Raw genomic sequence first — 22,153 nt, 5'->3', positions numbered from 1 at the left:
ATCGATTTTCAAAATATGCAACTTTCATTGCTGCTCCCCTACACTGCTCAGCAGAAGAGGCGGCCAAGCTGATGATGAAGGATGTGGTGAAGTATTGGGGAGTCCCGCATAATATCATTAGTGATCGAGACGCTCGGTTCCTGGGACGATTCTGGTCTGAGCTATTCAAATTGTTGGGGTCAAAGTTATACTTCTCCACAAGCCTCCACCCCCAGACGGATGGCCAGACTGAAAGGATAAACTCGCTCCTGGAGCAATATCTTCGGCACTACGTGAGTGCCAACCAACGAGATTGGGTGAAGCTGTTGGACATTGCCCAATTCTCCTACAACTTGCAGCGGAGCTCTGTATCCAACAAGAGCCCCTTCGAGATCATTACAGGACAACAACCATCGACTCCGTACACCATGGCAATTGGGTATACTGGGAGTAGTCCGTCAGCCTACCACTTCGCAAAGGAGCGGCACCGAAATGCAGATATTGTGCGGGCTTACTTGGAGAGGCGGCAAAAAGGATGAAGAAGTGGGTAGACTTGGGAAGGCGACTGCAAGAGTTCAAAGTTGGCGATTTGGTGTTGGTAAAGCTCCAACCAGCATCACTCCAATTCTTTAGGAACAAAGTTCACAAAGGATTGGTGCGCAAGTATGAAGGACCCTTCCCAATTATCAGCAGGGTAGGCAACGTCTCTTACAAGTTGCAGCTGCAGGCATGGTTTAAAATTCACAACGTTCTTCACGCTAGCAACCTAAAAGCCTACCATTCGGATCCGCAAGATGCTTCTCGAAGTGTTCCAACTCGGCTATCTCCCATCACAGCCTCCTACGAGAAGCGAGTTGAAACCATTCTGGCGGACCGCAAGATAAAGCTGCCCAATAGAGCTGAGCAGACAGAGTACTTGGTGAAGTGGCGAAAGCTTCCCCGAACCGAAGCCAGTTGGGAGTCTGAAGACGCCCTACGACATAAAGAAGCAATCATCAACAACTACAAACAAGCGTCGACGAGGGCGTCGACAGTTGAAGTGGGGGAGAATGTCACGAACGGTCGTCGCGCACCCACAACAACTCCATTCAACAAACCGTTCGTCGCTCTCATCTACATGTATAGCTACTTGGCAGCTTGTTTTGCCTTGGTTTTGAGTCATTTTGCTTGTAGAAATGTAAGTTCGAACAAGTTGCCGCGCTACAAAGCGACCGCTCACTGAACCGAGCAAAACAGCCCCAAAACAGCCCAAAACAGCTCCGTTTTCATGTGTTGCGGGCTGTTTTCTGCAGCCCGCCTTCGCTCACCAAAACGTCAGCCATCTCAGCCCCTTTGAAACCCCCGGGTGGCACAGGGCTGGATGGGGCTTCGGTATAGTATCGGGCATTGAACAACCTTTCGCAAGTTCGCACGTTACCTTGACGGGAACTTGTTGTCGCGCCCGGCACCCGGTGAGCAGCTGTTTGTGGACTTGCAGCTGTTCGTTCAACCCCCTAAAGTCCTTGTTTTCCCCCTCTCCCTCTTTTCTCTTGTGCACGCAATGTGCTCGCTGAATTGCTTGTAAAGCTTCCCCTCTTTTCGCCAGACGTCGGGACTTGTCCGTCGCTTGTTCTTTCGAACTAATCAACTTTCTCTTTTACAGGTCCTTCGGGACCTGCGAGAGGTTGCAAGTGGGTTGATCTTTGCGGAGCAATATCTCAAGGGCGAAGCGCGACTTAGGCAACGCAAGCTAAGTTCGCGTGTTTGCTGTAAGGGTGCCTCGCGACTTAGGCAACGCAAGCTAAGTTCGCGTTTTGGCCGCAAGGGTGCCTCACGCCTTAGGCAATTCCAGCTAAGGCCGTGACAGATGGTTGAAATCGACCGTCACTGACCGATTTAGGGTGGTAACGGGGTGGAAGCAGCCTCAATCAATGACGGTACCGTCCGGTAGCGAGCGGTCTACGTATTGGTCTCCTGATAGACCGGTACGTACCGCTTGGTATGGGCGGTATTATTCGAAATTAAAATCCTTGTTTGAAACCAATGTTTTGACTTGTGTTATGTTATTCTTGAAGGTTTTGAAATCTTGTGTTGTGGAATTCCTTGTATATTAACCAGTATCTTCGCATATGCATTTGAATACTTTACCTTTCCATTCAACTCTAAATTTGATCGAACTTCAACATTGACCGTTTTGAACTATTGTCTGTTTTATAATACCTTTTTTGCACCTCTTTCAATAAATTGCCATTATTCCAAAAAACCTATCTTTTCTTTCCCAAGGATCATTGTCTCTCATGAAACATTCCTAAACAGAATCATTTTATCTATTGAGTTAAGTGTTTATATGTGAAGCCAACGTAGCACATGTTCTTTATCAGCCTTGGATATAGGCATGTCTGGTTTTTTAATTAGACCAGTCAAGTGAGTATATCATGTTCTTTATTTGAAAAAGATGAGGTTAGAAATTATAATATATTTTCTTAAGCATTTCTTTTTTTTGAACTTAAAAAGGTTGAATGAGTTTGGGCTCTTCAATTGAGGCATCTGACATAATTTTCATCTGGCGTGTCAGACAAGAATAGATCCCATCTCGTTTTTGTTGAGATCCCTCAGTCAAAGGGAGAGAAGTAGAGAGTAAATTTCTTTTATTTGATATATTTTGACAATGATTGTGTTCCATGTTTGTATTCTTCAAATCATTTCAAATTATTATGTATGATGGGTTGCCTTTTGCTTCCCAATGTCTGGATTTATCTAGTTTCCCCTGTAATATAGAATATAATTCATTAATATATTTGTTAGATGTGCATGATGTCTTAGTTATTTGATGTATGAAAAACCATACTCATAAGATTGTACCTTGGTACAAGGATTTCTTGCTCTCTTGTATGATCAAAAGCTTAAATTTAAGATGGAACAATTACTAAAAGGGATCAGCAGGTGGATGTACCTCCTGGAAGGAGAGGTCTTGGATATGTCTTTTGTAATTTGTAGAGCTAAAGTGTAAGGAGAGTGCGAAGTTACTTTGCCCAATTTTGAAGACCTTAGGTGGAAAGGCATGATGGAATATGTGGCAAATCCATCCGTCGTAAAGTCCATGAAAAACAATAGACCTATTTTTGCAATCATATACATGTTTATTTTGCACTTATGCTCTGAGTACCTTTGCCTTTCTTTTAATTTTTCCAATAGGAGCACTGATTTTTCCTTCAAAATATTTGTATCAGTTTCATGGACCCTATTTTCTGTTTTCCTGTGAACTACTGCTCATGTTCTTATAGAGTAGAAGCTTATGATCAGAACACCTGGTCTAGCAAATAGTGATCCTGATCTAACAACTACAGGCTTCATGTTTAGGCGTAGTACATAAAAATCTAGGGTGCTTATGAACTACTTTGCAAGTTCCTAAAGAGCAGGAATTTTTTAGCAGATCAAGTGATCTAGAAAACAGAGATTCTGATCTCTTATAAATTTCATGTGTGGGCATTGTACATAAATGATCCAGGCTGCTTCTTTTATATGTTACCTTTTCTGGGGCTAATATTGCATGTCGTAAAGTACCAAGTAGTTTTAACTTTTAATCATGAAAAAGATAGAGGAATTTATGTATTATATTTGTAATGCTATTTCTAGTTCATATGGTTTACTTTTATTTTTGATCTGTTAGATAGTATCAAATTAAGTGCCAGTTATTGGGATATACTTTTTTCATTATCAAAGTTTCCATATACAGGTATGTTCTAGAGTCAGAACACATGAAGAAGTTCTTTGATTATATTCAACTTCCAAATTTTGACATTGCATCGGATGCCTCTGCAACATTTAAGGTGAATTACTATTTCCATTTGTGAGTTTTACGTTATAATATTAATTGTTTGTTGCATTATTCACAGTATGGAAGTGTAGTAATCTGATTTAAGCACTATTCTCTTCTAAAAATAATAGGGGAGAAGTTTGATACAACAAAAATTACTAAATATGATAAATGTAACCAAAGATGCAAGATAGGGGAAAGATTTACACAGTTGATATGATCTTGAGACTACTGACTCAATAAAGCCCTTTCTATTAGGTTGCATCTATATAACTATGCACATTTAAGCATACATGTCATACTTGATAAATCATCATCCTTCTTGTCACTACATCACCATGACTGCCATCACTGTCACCATCCAGGCCTTTTTGCTGTCAATGGTATAGAGCATAGGTCAAATCCTATAATCAAGAATCTTCTGTGAGACTTATAATGCCATTTTACATGCTTTCCACTTGGTGTCAACTCTAAAGCTGGTGTGGATTTTTGATGGACAACATAAATATAAGCAAGGGATTCACAGCAAGTATAAAACCTATATGCCTAGCGCAATATCCGTTCTTCATGTGAAAGCTGCAGCTGCGAAATTTCTTATGCATTGCAAAAGCATTGTTGTCAAAGTAGGTAGTTGCTCTTAGGGTGGAACTGCACCGTTGCTTGGGGCAAGTGAACCAAGAAACCATGCACATACTCAAGCAGAGAGTTTTAAAGGCATGGGCACTGTTGCTCTTGGGTGGGAGTGCAGCCATGTTTTGTTAATTTTGTTGTCTTTTGTGATGAAAAAGCTATTTCGTCTATGGAATAAATTTAGTATATTCGGAAAATTATGTAAATAAAACCTCCACAGTACATTGGGTTCAAGTCACAGAAATAATCTCTTTAAATATTTAAAGGTAAGGGAGCTTTGTGCGTTGAGTACCCCCTTTTAGGAAAATTATGTAAATATTATAAATTGATTCTTTGCAACATATTTGACATGATGAACCCAATGCTTGGGGCTCCCACCAATACTAAATCTTACCCTTACATGTAGGGAGAACCTAGATTGTCTAATTCATAAAGAAGCAACCTTCGTTGTACCAAGGCTCTACCTTTATGGAAACATCTTTGATGTCTTTATATTATTTACTTAGATTTCTCAGGAAAAAAAAGGATGCTGAACAAAAAGTTGGGAAACAATTCTTGGTCTTGGTTGAAGATTTTGAGGCTTGTTTAAGTTTCTTGACCTTATAAATAATCTCAAAGAATATGAAAAGAAAGCAGTTAATATCAATAAATTATTCTGTAAAAAGGTAGATTGTCCACCAAAATAAACTTGGAGTACATTTACCATTAAATATAACATAGAATGATTGATAAGTCTTGATTTAGTGAATGTAATTTTCTTCAAAAATTTGTATAAAACATATGTTTGAAAGAATATATTCTTTTTCTCACAATATATATACATATACATATATATATATATATATATATATATGTATGTATATATATATATGTATGTATATATATATATATGTATGTATATATGTTTGTATGTATATATACACGCATATATATTGGCAGACCTTGGTAGTTGGTACATCGGTAAGGTGTCTTTTTTGTAACTTGATAGACAAGGGTTTGAGTTGCAAATATAACCTCTCTGTGGTTGCATACATTTGAGGACCTCGCATTGGTGGAAGTCTTGTGCACTGGGCATGACCTTCTAATATATATAAGTTATGTGAGACTGACTACATTTGTATGAATGAGCCAGAGTGATTTTGGTGTATAAATCCCCTCCATGGTATGATTCCATTGTCCTTGCATGAGGCATGTCTGGCATGAGAAATAGAGCCTTAGGTTTGATGATTAAAAATCAGAATAACTTTGAAGCTATTTTTTCATCCTTCTCTTTCTAATCGCATTCTCAAATCCTGGATTAAAAAAATATTTTCTTTGTTCTGTATGCATGTCGTGCATCAGATTTGGTATGGAGTATCTTGTTCTACATCAGATTTGGTATCAAAGTTAATGACCTACATCACTGATGTGGCTTCTAGTTAGCGGTCATCATCTTAAGTGCAATACTTTTGAGGAATGGGTTCTAGTCTTAGCAACAGAACAATCAAACCCCTCCTTGTCTGAGCCAATCTTTCTAACGCCTTCATAATGCATTTTGTGTGGGCCATCACTTCTATACCTTAAATTTGCTTCAGTTTAAAACCTATGGAAATCATTACTGGGTTTGTGTGGCTTTATCTGCTAAAATCTCTCACACACTCTCACTCTGCATTTTGTAGTAAATTTGTTTATGATAGTCTTTGCATGCTGATCCTAGCCTTTTGACTTTGCTGGCAGATGTTCAATGTCTTTATTTGATTTTTTGAAAATTTCTTATACATTTGTATATTTAATTATTATAAGCAGTGAAGGTAATTTGTAATTGTAATTCAGGAGCTTTTGACGCGGCATAAATCAACTGTAGCTGAATTTCTTGCTAAGAATTATGATTGGGTAAGTGATCACTTTCTGCATGAGTTTATTGCTGCAGCTTTATTCTTTTGTAGTGATGAACTAGAGAGTCTATGATGTTTGATATGATCCAGGAATTGAAACTCATGATAGCTAAAAGCTGGGCTTATTTGATCCCTTGATAAATTTACTTGGCTCTTATTAACCAGCTTGAACTTCTAGGCATAATCTTGGTGATTAAATTTTGTTGATGAATAATCTGTTGCAGAAGTCAATTTATAAGTTGAATTTTAATATTATACTAATATATAGCCTAGAATAGATATCCAGTTCTGTTTATTTACCTATTGGTGACTTTGATATCTTCTTATTCATCATAATTCATAGTTATTTTAGTTTGTCAGACTTCGATTTAGCTTTTTAAATAAATAAGATAATTATTTGTTGTCCATTTTCACTATCCATCTTTATAGAGTGCTTGCTACTAGGACCAGCTTTTAGAACATTTTTCTCAGTGAAGTAGAAAGGTATAGTGTATCATGGATGTATAGTTGTATACAATCCTTTCACATGGCGTACCATGTGGTGCTTTTAGTCAAGGTTTTCAATTTCGAATAATACCGTCCATACCAGATGGTACGTACTAGTCCGCCAGTAGACCGGTACACGGACTGCCCACTATCGTGCGGTATATATATACACATATATACATATATATATATACATATATACATATATATATATATATACATATATACATATATATATATACATATATACATATATACATATATACATATATATATATATATACATATATATATAAAGGGCGACGTCGCCCCGATTGGGGAGAAGAGAGGCGACGTCGCAGATTTTTTATTTTACTTATATATATATATATATATATATATATATATATAAGATTTTTTTTACTATATATATACCGAACGGTATACTGAAATATACCGCCCGATATACAGTATCGTACCGTACCGAGCATCTCAAAACTTCGGTACGATATGATATTTCGATCATTGCTTTTAACTTTAACATGAAATGTAGGAAGACAATAAAAAGTCCAATAAAATAAAAGAATATAAAGTTTTTGTTACAATTGTCAATAAATTATATTATTAATGCTATGCATGGTTTGTCGTGCTGACTTATACCGAGCGGTATGTATTGGTCTGATAAGGGACCAGCATGCAGACGACCTTGTATCGCATGGTCTGTAACAGGGGACCCTATATCTCCTGATACATGGTTTGTATTGATCGAAACAATCGAAATCTGATTGTTACCAACTTGTTTTGGTTAGTAACCATTGGATTTTGATCAATATCGATCAATGGCTGGGATTTGTTGAATTCAAATAGTCCATTTGACCATTTAAACCAGATCTAAGGGTTTTTAAACCCTTTCTACTTTGTCATTCTCTCCCCTTTCACTGTCTTTAACTCATCAACTATCTCAATAACTTGCATATTTCTCTCACTTGCACTCTCTTGAACTCCACAAAAGTATAATTTATGGATTGGATCAAGCTTGGGAGGCTAATTAGAGAGGATTGACACCTAAGTTGATATACAGATACATAGGATCGAGGACGTCGATCCACCACCCTTGGAGTTCCATAATTTCTTTTTGATGGTAGACCCAAGTATATCCATAGATCGATTACTTGATTCATTTGAATCTTAAAGTTTAAGTTGTTTAACAATAATCTAACAATCTGAATCATTTCTTTATAAGATAATTTAATATCAACGAAAGAACTATTCAGAACGTACCATAAAGCTACTCTTCAAATCTCGAAAAAGATATGAGCCGTTATTCTTTCCTAATTTAGATTATTTTTTGCTAAAATTATACTAAATTTATATATATATTCAACTTTAAAACCCTAATCTAATTTTTTTATCTATTTTTCAAAAATTTTAGAGTTATTTTCAATCATTTTTTCATACCATCGGTATGTCTTGTTGTACTGACACATGATATGTCGGTTCGGAGTGGTACATATCGTACTATTGGTCGGTTGGTACATCGGTACGGGTTGGTAAGGCGAACCTTGATGCTCTAGATAAAATGTGGAGAAATCAAAAAATTACATATAGACATATTAATAGTTAGGAACAAATGCAAGAACATCTAACTTTGAAAATTGTTTAAGGCAGGCCAAGTAATTTCTGTGCTTCGCATGCCTAGTAAACTGCAAGGTGTTTCTACTCGATGCCAGTATGGAAACCTTTAAATTGCATAAGGGAAATTAAAGGAAGCTGTATGCTATTGCTTTGATGTGTCTTTTCTCTTTGACTAGAACCTTACTATGTAACTTAAGGGGTACTTATATTTTTACAACCTAATTGCATCTGCATGGTATTTGACTGAATTAAGATCTTTAGGTCTCATTGTAAAGGATTATTCTGTTCAAAGCACCAATTTCTTTTGTTTTCATGTTATTGAAGTTCATACTCTTTTATGGTTTTATAGGACACTGAGTAGTTTGGATAATTTTTGTTTGTTTGTTGCAGTAAATACAGAGTAAATATTTTGTTTGTAGTTCCTGTAAATTCTTGATATGCATTAGTATCCATTAATCTGAATTCATATATAATTTTGGTTATGGTTCTTAAAATTCACCAGAATGTGTTCTAAATTTAGTTTATCTTTTTCATGAGACTTGATCAGATGTTCTTTTTGACATTTATTTGATAATTGGATATTTATTCCATAATTATGTGATGTTAGCATGAATTGCACCAAAATAAGTAGATCTTATGAAGTTGTCTTGCTTTTGGTGCTGCCCTTGGTGATAGTGAGGGTTTGAATTTTGTTGGCATGGGGCATAATATATGTTTACTGTATGAGATCGGTCTTTTGTTCACTGGCATAATCTATGTGTTTGACAAATTATGTGTCAGCAGATCCTCTACAGGCTCAGAGCCCTGTGTTTGTTCCATGCTAGTATGTCATTATTTGCTTTCACAAGCATGTTTGGTGTGTGACATGATTGATAAAAGGGGAATGGGGGGTAATTAATTGGGTATGGTTGTGGGCATATCTGCTTTCAGTTTTGCCTGGGCTATCATTAGCTATCTGGCAGGGCAAACATGTTGAAATTTTGGACCTTTTGTAATTATATGAAAATGCTTTCTTGAAATCATTTTAAGACCTCATATTTTAATATGAAATTTTCAGATAAATAATTGTTGCTGCTAGTTTCATGGCTAAATCATGGATTTTGTATGATGGTAGATTCTAAACCTCTTGTCTGACTTAGGTAGTTCTTCCCTTTAACTTTCTTTCTTGTTTCTTCAATTACCAGCATTTGATTCTATTTCTTCATGTTAGTCTTCCAAGTTCTCATGCACTTGTTGAGGTGATTTTTGGTTTGTTGTGATTAAACCCTAAACCATACTGAAACAATTATAACCAATTGCAAAAAAGATGTTCCATTCCTACAATGACAAACATTTGAGTCATAAAAGATGGGACTGGCATCACAAATCGTTTCCTGCCGTTGAGTTTATTTAGAGTAATATCACTTGTTAAATCAAGAGAATTCAAATTTTTTTATTGGTTCTACAAAGGTTTTAGTATGCCTTTCTTTGCCTCCTCTTGCATTATTAAATGGACTTACCTTGTATAATCACAATATCTATAAGTCTATTTTGTACATATCCCTGCCATCTTAAATGGTCTCTCATTTTATCCTCTACCAGATTACACTTACTTGTTTGCTAACGACTCTTCTTTTCCTTTTTTGGAGCAACCCTGCAAAACCACCTAAAGTTTCTTATCTCGACCATATACACCTTATGTACATTTTTCTTAATTATACAACAGTCATATCCATAAAACATAGTTGGATCAATGGCTTCGTTGTTGTTGTTGTTGTTGTTGTGGTGCATATCCATAAAACATGTTTGATCTTATACAATTTTCCTTTTGATGTATGGAACTTTTGATGATCACATAAAAATTCAACACTTTCCTCATTTTGGTTACCTGGTTTTATTCTAATGAACAGTTTTTTTTTATCAATATCTTCTTACCATTGAATATTGAAGCCACCTATTTTTACATTTAATACTTCCTGTTCATCCATTTTAGACCTTAGTTATCTCTTATTCCTGAAAGAACTGATTCAGTCCTAAAAAAATGATTCATACTTGAAACCCAAAATTGTTTATCGAGGAAAGTGACTTAACCAATACACTGATGTAGAAAGAGATTTTTTTTTCAAATATAATTGAGATTTAAAGTTCTTATCCCATTTAGACTATTCTAATGTACAGAGGACAATAGGAATTATAGCTAATAGTAGATCGTGGTTGTTCATTATAAATAGTATTACAGGTTCTCGAAAAGAGAGGGGTTAAAGAGAGTAACAAATTGCCAATATGTCATATTTCTCGTTCCAATTGTTTATCTTGTCACTCAATCCAAAAGTAAGGAGTTGAAGTGGAGGCACTTAATAATTCTTAACCCAAGAGAGTCTACATGTTGTGTAACATAAACCTCATTATAATGTTTCTGTCGGATTGCGATCCTGAATTCCTATGCTGTTTTACTGATGTTGTCATTTGTCTAACCACAAACCTGACTGTATTGGGCCTTAGTCTTAATCAGTGATTTAAAAAGCGTTAGGCGCCAAGGTACCAAAATGCGCGAGGCGCTAGGCGCTTGCCCGAGCAAAACGAGGCGCTCTAAAATATTAAAATATAAAAAATATACTTTGATATTTTAAAATATTCTCTACTGTTAACAATAGTAGAGAAGAGTAGAGTGTGAGAAAGATACCGAGGTGAGAATTGAGTCGCGAACAGGAGGCTACTATTTGAGAGTCGCAGCAATGGTAGCGGAGAGTAGAGGCAGCGGACGATAGTGGAGAGAGGTAGCAACAGTGGTAGCGGAGAGCAGCAGCAACGGTAGCGGAGAGCAGCGATAGCGATAGTGGCAGCAACAGCGGTAGCGGAGAGAGGCAGCGATAGTGGAGAGAGGCAATGACAGCAGCAGCCGTAACAAAGAGAGGCAGCAGCAACAGCAGAGAGAGGCAGCGGAATCGGGTGTAGAGTTAGGGGAAGTTGTGAGGAGGGGGAGGCTAATATGTGTGCATTAGTTGGTTCAATCGAACCAACTAATCGAGCACTCGCTGCCTCTCTCCGTTGTCGCTACTACGGTCAGCCGCTTGGTTTAAATCGGGCGCTCGCCCAAAGCGCCCGTCGCTTGGGCTCGGGCGAGCGCCTAGGTGGCGCCTCTTTGAAGCGCACCGCTTGGCCATTAAACGAGGCGCTCGGCCCTCGCCTCAACTTGCCCGAGCGCCTAGGCGAGCACCTGAGCGCCTTTTTAAATCACTGGTCTTAATATGTAGCCTGCACATTAACTGTTCATCCATACTAGCTAGTTTTGGCTTTATTTTTAATTGCTAGTCTCTACATTAGCAGCTCAATTGTTAACCTATCCTTGACTTCTAGTTGGGCCATAATTTCAACATTGATACCAAGGTTTCAAATCTTGACCTTACCGAACAGTACGGACTGATATTTACCAGTGTGATCAATTGTGTATATTGAAACATATAGCTCAATAATGTTATAATGCCATTCAATTTTATAGTTTATTACTTATTAACTAATATTATGTGATATAGGTTGGAATACCACTTGGAATACTGATATTGTATCTGTCTACTAGGTTTCCAAAACTGATTTTGGACTGAGATTTAAATCTTTGATTGGTGGTGGTACATCTATATTTTGTTAATTAATTCGAGAAAAGTACTCCTAGGATTTGAGGAAAAACAACTTTTAAAAAATATTGAACATTTGTTTTATATGCTTTTATGAGTTTATCTTACTCTTGCAACTACCTTTGGTTACAGTTTTTCACTGAATTCAACTCAAGGCTGCTGTCATCCCCCAATTACATCACAAGAAGGCAAGCTATCAAGGTAATGCAACTTTGATGTAACAGATTATTTTGGAGAAATAAACCTGCTGGATCACTTCATGAATTTTAGGGTTATAATCCTTTAATAGCTTGAGAGCCCTGGAAACAGCTATCTGATTCATCTGTGGAAGTAGTGGTTTTTTTTTCCTTATCTATAATTTGGAACATCCTCCAGCTTCATATTTGTTACATAAGTTCTCTTTTTCACAGCTTCTGGGAGATATGTTGCTAGACAGGTCAAATTCTGCAGTTATGATACGCTATGTTAGCTCAAAGGATAATCTTATGATTCTAATGAATCTTCTCAGGGTATGTTAAATTTTGTCCTCTGTTTTTCAAAAAGTTAATGTCTTTATAATTTTACCATTTGTTGGTTTCAAATATTCAAATTAATTTTAACTGAAGTTATTTTTCTGCAATTTTTTTGTTTTTTATTCTAAATTTATCATGGATGATTTGAATATGTGACTGTATAACCAAGAACCATTTTACTGTCCCATGAAGGTTATGGTTTTATGACTTCTGGAAAGTGGAGATGCCTCAAATTTAATTTTAAACAGAGTATCATCCCAGTTAGAGATGCCATTTGCTTCTATTTATTAATTTACTTTTTTGTAAAATCTTGTTTTTTCCATTCCTGTTCCTTGTTAACTCGAGGAAACTGTTTCAAAAAAGTAAACATTGAGCAGGAGATAAATGGTCTTCATACATCACTATTGGTGTGATTTTTGTCGACATAATACAACCTTTCCAATCTGACTGTTTTTAGCTTCTTCCATTCTTTGTTTTTAGCTTCTTTCCAACCTTTGTGGTCCTAAAAGTTTTCTTTTGCCTTTGTGAATTCATCAATATTTCCCTTAGATTAAAAACTTTGCAACATATTGGCTTATACGTTCCTTCTGGTTGTTTTTATTTAGCTGAGAACCAGAGAGTATGTCTAGTGAATCAGGTTGATGTTAGTCAATCATGATCTTTCATTTTTGTTTGATATATCTGGTATCAAGAATTAGCTGAGGGTCGATCCAGTTGCAAGGAAAAAAATGGAAATGGATTTGAAACTATATACAAGTTGATAATTTTTTTACAAGTTGATTGGAATGAACATAAAAGAATTGAAAATCACCTTTCCTTTTCCTTTTCTTGTTTTGGAATGTTCCAAAAAGTAAAACATACTCTGTTTGGATGATGGAAAGTCATATGGAGAATTGGAGCAGCTTTTGGCTTTCCACAGAGAATGTTCTGGAAGATGAAAAACTCCCATGGAAATCTCAAAAAGAAATTTCCAGATTTTTACCTCTTTTAATCAAACATTAAAAAATAACTTTAGTCTTCCATCAAATTATTGATGCAACCAAACGTTCTATACATGTTATGTAGCATATGAACTTCAAACCAAGGTTCGCAATGCCGTACCGTACCGGAGTTTCGACCTGGGCTCGGTACCGGTACGGTACGGTATACCGCTCGGTACACCCAGGTGTACCGAGCTGACACGGACTTAGCTGGTTTTGCCTAAGTCGTGCGGCACCCTTGCGTGTCCGTCCGCAAAGGTCAGCCTCCTCGAAGACTCCCATTGTCCCTTAGGACCAACAAAAGAGAGAACGGGCAAGAGAGAACGCCTCAATCGGGATCCACAAGCAAACATCTCCGAAAAACACTTCATAGACAATGCAAATTACAAACAGACTTTACAAGCTCTGAACAGTGGCACAACAAAGGGTAAAATGGTCCATTACAGACCGAAAAGCTCTCGCACGTGTCCACATGACACAACCTTTATTTACAAGCCTAAAGAGGCCACCAACCCAACTAAAGTGGGACTATTAAGCCTTCGGCCACCCCTTTACATGCTGTACAAGGCATGAACATGCCAACAGACACGGATAGATATAAGCATTACATCAAACATCCTGTTTCAAAGTTTGTCCGTGACATTCTCCCCCACTTATCCCTTCGACGTCCTCGTCGAAGCCTTTGTGAACACTGCAACTCTTCGCCTTTGCTGAGTCTTCAATCTTCCGCTCCAGCTGCAATGCGCCTCCTGGCTCCCAGTTGCTCTCCGCTGTTGTTTTTGAGTAGTCGAACCTTTGATCCGCCATGCTGCTTCAACTCGCCAAGTACTCTGACTCTGGTGTGAGGTTGGCTGAGTTGTGTTGATCCTCGTTGATTCCTGCGGATCCACCAAATGAAGGAAAAGACCATCCTTACTACGCCAGTCTCTCAAAATTTCCACATGCTGCTTGAACTGGGTGGATGCTTGTTGGAGCTTTAACGAGCATCGCCTCGTAAACTTCTGAAGTTTTGGGTCCTTCCTCCACAAAATCTGCTCATTGACTCTTCTTTCAGTTAGTTGTCACATCCAAGTAGGTTCGCATCACTTCCGCTTTCGATTGGCATTTCGTTGGGAAATGAAGCGGACAATCTACTCTCAGTAGCACTGATCACCGTTGGTGAGGATTTGACAACTATTGTCTTCCATTATCTTCGAAGGGTCTTTGAACTTGTGCAGAGCTCCTCTGCTGGATAGATAAGAGAATTGGGGTACTCGGTTTCGCCCATTCTCTTAAGAGTTGAGAAGGCAAAGGTACTTGACTTCGCCCGCCTCCTCGAGGTTGTACTTCATGCATCGAGCTGGTTACTGGCCTTCGCCTGCTCTTTGCTCACACTTCTGAAGCACTTGAAGTGTTTGCACTCCTTGCGTTGAGTTAGCTACTGTGATTCACCTTCTCAATGCCATCGAACTTCTGGAATGCGGGAAGTTTTCACCCCAACTTGGAGTAATTCTCTGATAGATGAGGTCGCCTCTGGGATTGTACCGTCTTCTCCATCAACCCTGCCGCCTACTCCACTGAGTAGCAAAGGTACAGCACCGTGTACTGCTTGCTTCGTTCCTTGGTCGTGCACTCTTGCATGACCCGAAGTCCTTCACTTACGGCTATCTTGATGAGAAACTTGTTGACACCGGTCTTACGAAGTTCCTCGGCCTCTGCCCTTCAGCCTTGTCTCGGTACTTGGAGATTGCCTCTGCATGCTCCACCTCCTCGGCCCCTTTCACGACCAAGCGCTCTCCCTCATGAGGGCAAGGGATCAATGACTTTCACGGAAGTCCCGCCTCTGCGGTACCATGGCGCTGCCATGCCCATGGCCCTACTATCCGTCGCCTCGCATCTGCATCCCTTTTCTTCACAATCAATAGATATGTCTCCGTGACACTCTTTCGAGTTCACCTCCATTCTAACTGATTGCTTGACTTTGGGTAGCTAAGTCCCTCTGGACTCGTCGTTGCTTCCTCGCCCCTTTCGACTCCCTGCTTCAACACCTCTGTGTTCTCCAAGCAGTCTGTTTGGTCGATGGAAAGACAGACTGCAACTCCCATGCATGGCCTCTGCCATCGCGTTGTAGGGTTTGCACCAATTCTGTTCTCCTTAGCTTCCTTGGTAGCAACGTTCGCTTACTCGACCTTGTCCTCTGACTTGTCGGGCTCCCTTAAGCGAATATGAGCTCTGGAGCAGTCCAACTCTCCAGCTGCTTCGATCATACCACTGCATGATCAAGTCCCTCCCATGGGACTCACTAGTACTTGCATTCGAACTTTTCCCTTGGTGGAACCCAGCCCCCATATGCTGATGACCAAGGTTTTCATCCGATGCAAAATTCGGTGCACGCCCGGAAGACCCGACTCTGCGGTACCATGGCCTTCACTCCTTGAATCCATAGCCTTTCTTGCCGTCGTGTTGTTCACCAAAGCGGAGCTCCCAGTAGCTCCCGATCATACCTCTATATGATCTCATCCCTCACGGGACTAACTTGTGTGTATCGCATTGCCACGAACTGTTCCACCATGATCCGCTGCACCACGTTGCCTCCTGGTGACATCTCCATTGCATTCTGATCCTTGTGGAATAAACTCGAATTGTGAACCCTCCATGTGTGTGGCCTCTGCCAATACATCGCAGGGACTCCACCTTCGATTTTGTTCGCTCCTTTGGCAATCGACCTTCATCCACCCACTCTTGGGTCACACCTAGATGAAGCACCGCTCTAGGACAGTCCGTCGCCTAGTAGCTCCCGAAGTCCACCGACTTCACTGTAATTTGTGCATCATTGTCTGGATCCTGGGCCTCTGCCCCTACCAGCACAATCTCCGCTGCGCACCGCTTCCTTCCTAGCAACTCGAATGGCAACACTGTGGCATATTCTTCAAGAGTACTCGCCTCTACGTCCTCTTGCCCCGTGCTAAGGCCTTCTGAACCCAACTTCGCCTCCGCAAATTGAGTCGCCTTAGTTCCTCCATCAAATGCTCCACCGAGATAAGGTGCATGTGCCCAGAAGCTCCCTTCGTCTTTGGCACCATGCAAGATGAGTCCACTCCGTCAGAATGGACCCATGGAACAACATGATCCTGCTCTTGCCTCTGTAAGAGCTCATGTCCTTGACCTCTGTCTAAGAAAAGCACTGTGCCTCTACTCCATGTTCCAACTTCTCTGCTGGCTCCCTTCATGTGGCTTGGGAACTTCACCAAGTTACACTCAAGTTGCTCCGCTCCTCGTTTCTGCATTGAGTCGATGGTGGCCCTCGCGCCCACCATTCCACGGGTCAGCCCTCCCTTGAGTTCGATCTCCACATCGACTCCAAGTGTGCCTTCATTTAAGTTGCTTTAGGTCGCTCCCCCACTTGATCTCGCAATGCATCCACCAATGCATTCACTCAAGCGAGATCATGCGACGACTCCTCGCCGCTTGCTCAGTCCATCGAGCTTCGTGGAGTTGTTGATTGTTGAGGTACTCCTCCTCAACATGTGAGGTCCGTCTCACATGATTCTCCCTCTGGAGAGCCGGGACTTATCCCTCCTAGATAACTATCCCGTTGGAGCAACATCTCTCTTCGTTTGGGAGACCACTATCCCCTTGGACTACTCCGATCTGCTGAACAAACTGTGCATTGTTCTGCCTCTTGCAAACACACTTGCTAGATTGCGACTCCCCGTCAATACAGCCCCCACTGCACCTCTCAAGGCCTAGCAACATGCTGAACTCATTGCACACTTCAGCCTCCTACGGACGTATCCTTGACATGCCGAAGAGAAAGTTTCAATGCTCCATGGTGCTGAGTCTCGACCGCCTTGGGATGGCCACGAACATTCCATCGTCCGCATACAAGCCCATGCATGAGTACCGAATTCTTCGAGTTGGCAATTCCCCTCACCTCTGTGAGCTTTGCACAACTCTTTCGGTCGCTGAGCAACTAATTCCACTTTGCATGGTCTCATTCTTACCAAGCGCCTCGCTTGCCTAGAGCACCATCAAATATAGTTGTCAACGTTGAGCCGTAGCTCAAACTCAGCCATCCCAACCTTTGTGCGCTCCAAATTTTTCCAAGCTTGCCTGTTCTCGTGGTGCCTCTTGCGCGAAGGGTTGGCCATTCCTCTGAATGCCAATCTCAGATGCCCGCTCCTTTGAGCGACTCTTTTCCCTACATCTTCATGCCCGTTTTCCCTCAAACGGTCGCGCGTGTGCTGACTGCCCTCGACGCAGCCCCGCTAGGTCCCCCATGTTTGCATGCTAAGTGTTTCTACGAGTGCTTGTCCCGCTCTGATACCATATGACACGGACTTAGCTGGTTTTGCCTAAGTCGTGCGGCACCCTTGCGTGTCCATCCGCAAAGGTCAGCCTCTCCGAAGACTCCCATTGTCCCTTAGGACCAACAAAAGAGAGAACGGGCAAGAGAGAACGCCTCAATCGGGATCCACAAACAAACATCTCCGAAAAACACTTCATAGACAATGCAAATTACAAACAGACTTTACAAGCTCTGAACAGTGGCACAACAAAGGGTAAAATGGTCCATTACAGACCGAAAAGCTCTCGCACGTGTCCACATGACACAACCTTTATTTACAAGCCTAAAGAGGCTACCAACCCAACTAAAGTGGGACTATTAAGCCTTCGGCCGCCCCTTTACATGCTGTACAAGGCATGAACATGCCAACAGACACGGACAGATATAAGCATTACATCAAACATCTTGTTTCAAAGTTTGTCCGTGACAGAGTGGTATATTCAAGCGTGCCGAGCACTGTAGCAGTACTACAGTGCTACAGTACTGCTACAGTACCAGACCGGTAACAGGCGGTCCACGTACCGGAAGCCTGTCGGACCGGTATTGCAAACCATGCTTCAAACCACCTCACGCAATGGCCCTGCCTTAGTCATCTAGAGACAACAACTTTCCTGCTATATTTGTACCTTTTAGTTATTTCCGTTCACATTTTTGATACAGACATAGGTTGGATAAGTCCTCAAGCCAATAATGATTGTTTTATAGAAGTTCTAAGTGATGAGATTTCATGGAGTGACAATTTCCTTGAGAATGGAATCTTCTCTTACTAAGCCACTTAGTACCAGGGTTCTCAATTTCAATGTGTACCATTCGGTATGGGTGGTACGTACCGGTCCAAGAGGATATTGGTACGCGGATTGTTCTCTACCGGGCGGTACTAGTGTTTTGATGGGTACCGAGGCATACCGACCAGTACCATCCCAGATTTCGACTGTTACCAAGGCATATCGGTCGGTATGCCTTGGCGTGGTAGGTGGAGATATTTTTAAGGTTTTAGGGTTTCCCGTCGGTATGTCCTAGCATACCAACAGTACATATCAGTACGCATCGTATTGAGCATAGCTCAGTGGTATGGACCGGTATTTAAAACCCTACTTAGTACTACCATAGATATATGAGATTCTAATCCCCAGAGACTATGCTTGAGATTTTTATCTTTTTAATTTGCAATTAAATCATGGTGAATTGTAGTAATATCTTCTTTTTTTTATATATCTTGTTCGTTCTTAGAGGCTGAATTGAAGTTTAATAGCATAATTATATTCTATGAAAATGTTACATGGATTAAAGGGATGGCCTGTGCTTACCATTCTGGTAAGGATATAAGAAACAATTTGGGTCTTTTGTTGGGAGTCATAGCCCGATATAACATAGTCTGAATGCAATTGGCCTGTTTTGATGCTGAATTGGATTGGTTGTCTGAACATGAGCTAGAATTTAATGATGGCTTTCTAGGAGTCATCTGGAATGTGAGCAATGTTTGCATTTTGTTGATATGCCTCATTGGCTTTGCAGGGAAAGGCCGGAAAGAAGGCATAGGAGAGTTCTGAGTTTTGTTTAATTTTCTTCACTTTTTCATTAGTTTTGTGATATCTTTTTACTCGCTGATGGCATTGGCAGTTTGTTGTACCATGCCGGTAGCACATAAATTTCCAACACCAGCTAATACTCCACCTGCAGCTGTATCTTAGAAGCCTTGGCTAACAAAAGTTGATATTGTAATCAGTGTCGTATACATGATTTTGAGATTTATTCTACTTTAGATGGCATTCTTTGTGGAAAAGATAGAAGGTAATGAAAAACCTTTGTCCTTTTCTTTTTCTTAGCAAGATAATGATATGACATTCCACTTTATTCTCCCCTTTCATTCCTCGTCACCTCTTTCAACCATGTTGGCAACCTACAATATTCATTTTTTGGACACCATACTGGAGTTGCTCCAACATCCACATGAACTTCTTGTTTAATGTAAACAATGACTTTGGGGCTGGTTTGATTCATTTAATTTCTGGGTCTTATTTATCTACCTTTCCTGGAGGAGAATAAAGTTCCTCACCATTAACAATACCAGCATTTGTGATAGCAGCATTCCTAATTGTTGCTTGCTTCAGGCCTCTACAGCAGGGTGTTGGTCCTCGTTAGGAGGACAAGGGAAAAGAGGGAAAAGGAAATCTCTACCTTGAGCTTTGAAACAGAAACACTTCAAAATGCTTGTTTTCTTCATAGTGGGTACTGACACTTGATGGATATTCCCAACAAGTATCCTGTCTACAGTGACGTACTAAAAATTTACTTTTGTATATTCTAATTAGCTGTATGTATGTAGAAGTAACTTATATCTTGTATCTTCTGTATAAGACTTTAAGCCATGTAGACTAGTGGCAAGCACATGTAATTCAGACTTTTTAATTTAGTCCTGTATGCATTTGATTTTCCTTTGTGAATATATGCTATTTGTATAAGTAATTGTTAAGCCTCTTATAATTCATATATACATTTATAATAGGCTTCTGAATGTTCAAAGACAAAGTGAGATATTAAATTGTCATGTCCATGATGTGTAGTACCATTGTGAACTTCTATAATAGCGCAACTATGTTGGTGCCTGTTTCATATGCCCTAAATACTTATCTAACATTCTGCAGTCTTGAGTTTCTTTTAGCTTTGTGCTCCTATTGGTAGAAGCCTTAAATACTACAGTTTGTAGAAATTGATGATTGTACATTGATTTCTAATTCCATTAGTAACTTGTCACATTTGGTAAGACTCGATTACTTGGCTGATGTCACTACAAGTGTTCGTTATCAGTTGTGTAGATTTATCAAGTTCGAAGGTATGTCATAAAGATTTTTATTAATTTTGTTCAAAGGGAAAGACTCTTCATTCATAATTTATTGGAGTTTGTGACGCTAAAACACCAAAACATGTAAATAATGCTGTCTTCGTTGGTATGAAATGTATAATTATACATCATACACTGGTTTTATTTTGTCTTAAATGCTTATGTACATTAGATCATTATTATGCATTATCAGCTTATTTGTTCTGGTCCAGGAATCAAGTAAGAATATCCAAATAGAGGCATTCCATGTATTTAAGGTACAAATCAGGTTTCTTTTCTGCATATTTAGACTTCCAATCTATTTTTAGTTTTTCAAATATTGACTGCATGTTCATTGCAAATGTCAGTTATTTGCTGCTAATCAAAATAAGCCACCTGAGATCACAAGCATATTAGTCACAAACAAGGACAAGCTGCTCCGGTTTTTAAAGGACTTCAAGATAGACAAAGGTAAAATCTCCATTGAATTTGCATTTGCTCTATGTTTTACTTTTTCTAGCTCTGATATACACCAACAAAAATATGCCTCCTGACATTTATTACTATGAATTCTTTGTCAAATTATGTGGAACTACTTTTATATATGACAAATGTCCAAATAATTTCTGGTTCATATCAAATGGCTTTTTTTTTAAAGGCAAGCTCAAATTGATTTAGTGGTTTTGGCACTAATTTAATATCTCACTTGTGCATATCAATTTCAACAGAGGATGAGCAATTTGAAGCAGACAAAGCTCAAGTTGTGAAAGAGATACAAGCACTTAAAAAAGAGAACACATCATAGTGGACTTTTTTATATGTTGTTGTAAATTTAGAATTCCTATCTGGGATTTCACTGTTTCCGGGGTCTTGGATGTTATGCATGGACCGACTGTGTATTTACCGAAAATATACACTAGCCTTAAAGTACATGCATTTTGAACGTCTTATGTTGCTTTCCTTGTCCTTCTATGCCCATCATTGTTAAGCAGATCTCAATGATTCTATTCGGTCAAACATCAAGCAAGGCTCACAAAAGTATCAAAATAATTTGATGGTGGTTCCCAATATGTTTTGGGATCAGGATTTGATTATGTGAGGGAATATTATAAAAGATATTTGACTAAGGTGGATGCTTGATCAGTGTTGGCCATTCTAGTGTGAGAATATCTCTGCGCAACCTTGCTGTGCTTAATTTTTGCAGTCTTAAATCAATGGTTTGCCTCCATGTATTTTATGCTCAGACGTTTATTTAGTGCACGTTTCTCCTGTTGGACTCATGGTTAGGTTTGTGAGAGTCACATTAAAATAGAAAGGTAAAGTGTACGTACCAAACAGGAGACCAAGGAGAATTGTAAGATCAGTTAGCTTGTGTATACACAAAGTTGTAAGGAGTGGCAAACGAGACTTTAATGCTTCTTAGATGAGACGGGCACATGAAGAAGAAACCAGGTGAAGATGTTTACTGTGGGGAAAAACAAGTAGGCAGTAGAAAAGAATGTGTCGTCTTTGGGTTCATATCA

General features: G+C 39.5%; 1 protein-coding gene across 1 annotated transcript in view; it reads left to right on the top strand.

Annotated features, from left to right (window-relative positions):
• Positions 1–21,573, top strand: part of LOC135629540 (putative MO25-like protein At5g47540) — a 33,317-nt gene extending 11,744 nt beyond the window's left edge. The window contains exons 5-11 of the mRNA XM_065137051.1: positions 3,695–3,788; positions 6,218–6,277; positions 12,123–12,191; positions 12,401–12,499; positions 20,864–20,908; positions 20,999–21,101; positions 21,359–21,573. Coding sequence (XP_064993123.1) covers positions 3,695–3,788; positions 6,218–6,277; positions 12,123–12,191; positions 12,401–12,499; positions 20,864–20,908; positions 20,999–21,101; positions 21,359–21,435 — 547 coding nt within the window. The 3' untranslated portion in view covers positions 21,436–21,573. The remainder of the gene's footprint in view (positions 1–3,694; positions 3,789–6,217; positions 6,278–12,122; positions 12,192–12,400; positions 12,500–20,863; positions 20,909–20,998; positions 21,102–21,358) is intronic.
• The last annotated feature ends 580 nt before the right edge of the window (positions 21,574–22,153 follow it).

This window comes from Musa acuminata, chromosome BXJ3-1 (genome assembly GCF_036884655.1).
Source record: "Musa acuminata AAA Group cultivar baxijiao chromosome BXJ3-1, Cavendish_Baxijiao_AAA, whole genome shotgun sequence".
NCBI lineage: Eukaryota > Viridiplantae > Streptophyta > Magnoliopsida > Zingiberales > Musaceae > Musa > Musa acuminata.
Note: the sequence above shows the minus strand (reverse complement) of the source record. Positions and strands in the feature narration are given on the sequence as shown.